Source organism: Camelus dromedarius, chromosome 19 (genome assembly GCF_036321535.1).
Source record: "Camelus dromedarius isolate mCamDro1 chromosome 19, mCamDro1.pat, whole genome shotgun sequence".
NCBI lineage: Eukaryota > Metazoa > Chordata > Mammalia > Artiodactyla > Camelidae > Camelus > Camelus dromedarius.
The window spans coordinates 18,788,866-18,792,013 of NC_087454.1; the positions used below are offsets into that span (position 1 = coordinate 18,788,866).

At 36.3% G+C, this 3,148-nt stretch overlaps 1 protein-coding gene across 1 annotated transcript; it reads left to right on the forward strand.

Annotated features, from left to right (window-relative positions):
• The first annotated feature begins 927 nt into the window (after positions 1–927).
• On the forward strand, positions 928–2,201 carry LOC105084539 (olfactory receptor 2J3). The gene has a single exon (XM_010974683.3). It carries the CDS (start codon positions 928–930, stop codon positions 1,852–1,854), a length of 927 nt encoding a protein of 308 aa, XP_010972985.1. The 3' UTR covers positions 1,855–2,201.
• The last annotated feature ends 947 nt before the right edge of the window (positions 2,202–3,148 follow it).

Here is a 3,148-nt window from a genome sequence, read left to right on the forward strand (position 1 = left end):
AATTCCCATTAACAGTACAAGAGTTCCCTTTTCTCTACATCCTCTCTAACTTTTGTTATTTGTAGACTTTTTGATGACATTGTGACAGATATAATGTGATATCTCATTGTTGATTTCATTTGCATTTCTCTAATAATTAGTGATGTTGAGCATCTTTTTATGTGCTTGTTAGCCATCTGTATATCTTTGGAAAAATGTCTCATTAGGTCTTCTACTCATTTTTCGATTGGGTTGTTTTATTTTTTTAATGTGGAGTTGTATGAGCTGTTTGTATATTTTGGATATTAACCCCTTGTGGGTCACATCATTTGTGAATATTTTCTCCTGTTCTGTAGGCTGTCTTTTCATTTTGTCTGTGGTTTCCTTTGCTGTGCAAAAGCTTTTAAGTATCTGGCATTCCATTTGCTTATTTTTACTTTTATTTCTTTTGCCTTAGGAAACTGATCTAAGAAAATATTTCCATTAGATATGTCAAAGAGTGTTCTGCCCACATTGTATTCTAGGAGTTTTATGATTTCTTTTGTTGCATTTAGGTCTTTAACCCATTTTGAGTTTATTTTTGTATATGGTGTGATTAAATGTTCTAATCTCATTGTTTTACATGTAGCTGTGCAGTATTCCCAGCACCACTTATTGAAGAGGCTGTCTTTTCTCCATCGTATATTCTTGCCTCCTTTGTTGTAAATTAATTGACTATAGGTGCATGGGTTTATTTCTAGGTTCTCTATTCTGTTCCATTGATCTAGGTGTCTGTTTCTGTGCCAATACTATGCTGTTTTGATTACTGCAGCTTTGTAGTATAGTTTGAAGTCTGGGAGAGTTGTACCTACACCTTTGTTCTTTTTCTCAAGATTGCTTTGTCCTTGAATTTCCTTTTTTTTTTTTTTCTGAGTGTATGTGGTTCTTCCCTCAGGTAACAAGAAATGAATGACAATGGACAAAAACAATGCAAGTTCTGAAGGCTACTTTGTTTTACTGGGTTTTTCTAATTGGCCTCATCTCGAGTTAGTTCTCTTTGTGGTTGTCTTGATGTTCTACCTGATGACATTGATAGGCAACCTGTTCATCATTATCTTGTCACGACTGGACTCCCATCTCCACACTCCCATGTACTTCTTCCTCTCAAACCTCTCTTTTCTGGATCTCTGCTACTCTACCAGCTTTATCCCTCAGTTGCTAATTAACCTCTGGGGCCCAGACAAAACCATCTCTTACACTGGTTGCATGGTTCAACTTTACTTTTCCCTTGCATTGGGAACCACAGAATGTGTGCTACTGGTGGTGATGTCCTATGACCGTTATGCAGCTGTATGTAGACCTTTGCATTACACTGTCCTCATGCACCCTCGTTTCTGCCATATGTTGGCTGTAGCTTGTTGGGTGAATGGTTTTACCAACTCGGCACTTCATTCCATCTTTACCTTCTGGGTACCCCTGTGTGGACATCACCAAGTGGATCATTTCCTCTGTGAAGTTCCAGCACTGCTGCAATTATCATGTGTTGATACCCGTGCCAATGAACTGACCCTCATGGTCATGAGCTCCATTTTTGTTCTCATACCTCTCATCCTCATTCTCAGCTCCTATGGTGCCATTGCCCGGGCTGTACTGAGGATTCAGTCAACAACTGGACTTCAGAAAGTCTTTGGCACATGTGGAGCCCATCTTATGGTTGTATCCCTCTTTTTCATTCCAGCCATGTGCATTTATCTCCTACCATCATCAGGAAAGTCTCAAGATCAAGGCAAGTTCATTGCCCTGTTTTATACTGTTGTCACACCTAGCCTCAACCCTCTAATCTACACCCTCAGAAATAGAGATGTAAGAGGGGCAGTAAAGAGACTAGTGGGGTGAGAGTGAGCCTGTATACTTGAGACATTAACCATATAATGGAGACTCTCTTCATCAATGGTTCCTCCACTATTCATTCATCAACCACTCTTTGATTCACTCCCTCTATCAGCACTTATTGATCTTGTGCTCTCAGAAGGTCACAGAGTTCGTGGTAGCAAATGTGAATTAAACAGTCTGCCTGAATACCAATCACTCACTAGTGGAGACAACAGCTATGTGAAATCAAGAGCAAACATCAATGTTAAATTTTTTCAGTGCATAAACTGAATTAAAAGAGTATCCTTTTCTTAATTGAAAATGAGACATGAAATTGTTTTAAGAATGGCTAAAAGAGCAGGTTATAATTCCTATGGAGAGATGATATTCTTAATTTTAAGAAACCTAGAATATATCTTTTAATTTCTTGCCTTCTAGGCCAAATTCATCATTAAATTTGTCTTCTTTGGCTTAATTAAAGACATAAGGAAATACCTTAAGTCCTTTCTCCAACACTGTTATTCTCTTTTGAAAGTAGTTATGTTTGAGAGGAATTTTGATCTATATTCTTTATTATACCATTATTAACATTGAGAGAACAAGTTTTATGAATCATAGCAACAAGGCCTCTGAAATAATGCAGCAAATGTAAGCATTTCATATTTCTTATTTTTCAAGGCAGTGAGAAGTGTAAAGGAGGTGGAAATATCTTGTAAAGCTGTGCTATACAGCTTTAAAGTAACAATCATTATACGCTAGGTATTGTTATGTGAAGTGAGGACTTGGAACACCTGTATAACCCAAGAAGCAGTACAGAATATCTGAGGCGAGTGAGTACTAGGCTTTGCAAAATGACTTGATAAATCTGATGGGTAGTTGAAAGAATTACATGAAAATGTATTGGGAAAATTTTGTTTTAAAATCTGTATGCAAAATGTTAGATTTTTTTCTTTTTAAGCTTGATTTGATTTGAATATTTGTGGTTGGTATGTACATTATGAAAATCAACTTATATATTTTCCAAATAAAGACATGTGTTTTAAATAAAATAATAGTTTTGTTGCCTATATTATTGCTACCATCTCCAACTGAAATAAGTGTATTATGTATTAACACTTTAAACTGACACCATATTGGGCTAAAGTAGAGTAAGGCTCAAGGATAATTTAATATAAAGTAAAATCTTGGCAAAAGCCTGAGTTTTGTATGGTAACTCAAATGTCAGTTGTAGTTTTTGGGGCCTTTAAAGTTTAGACATGATTGATTCAATGCTATTTCCTAAAGTGTTAAAATGGAAAACACTTCCTAAAACTTCCCC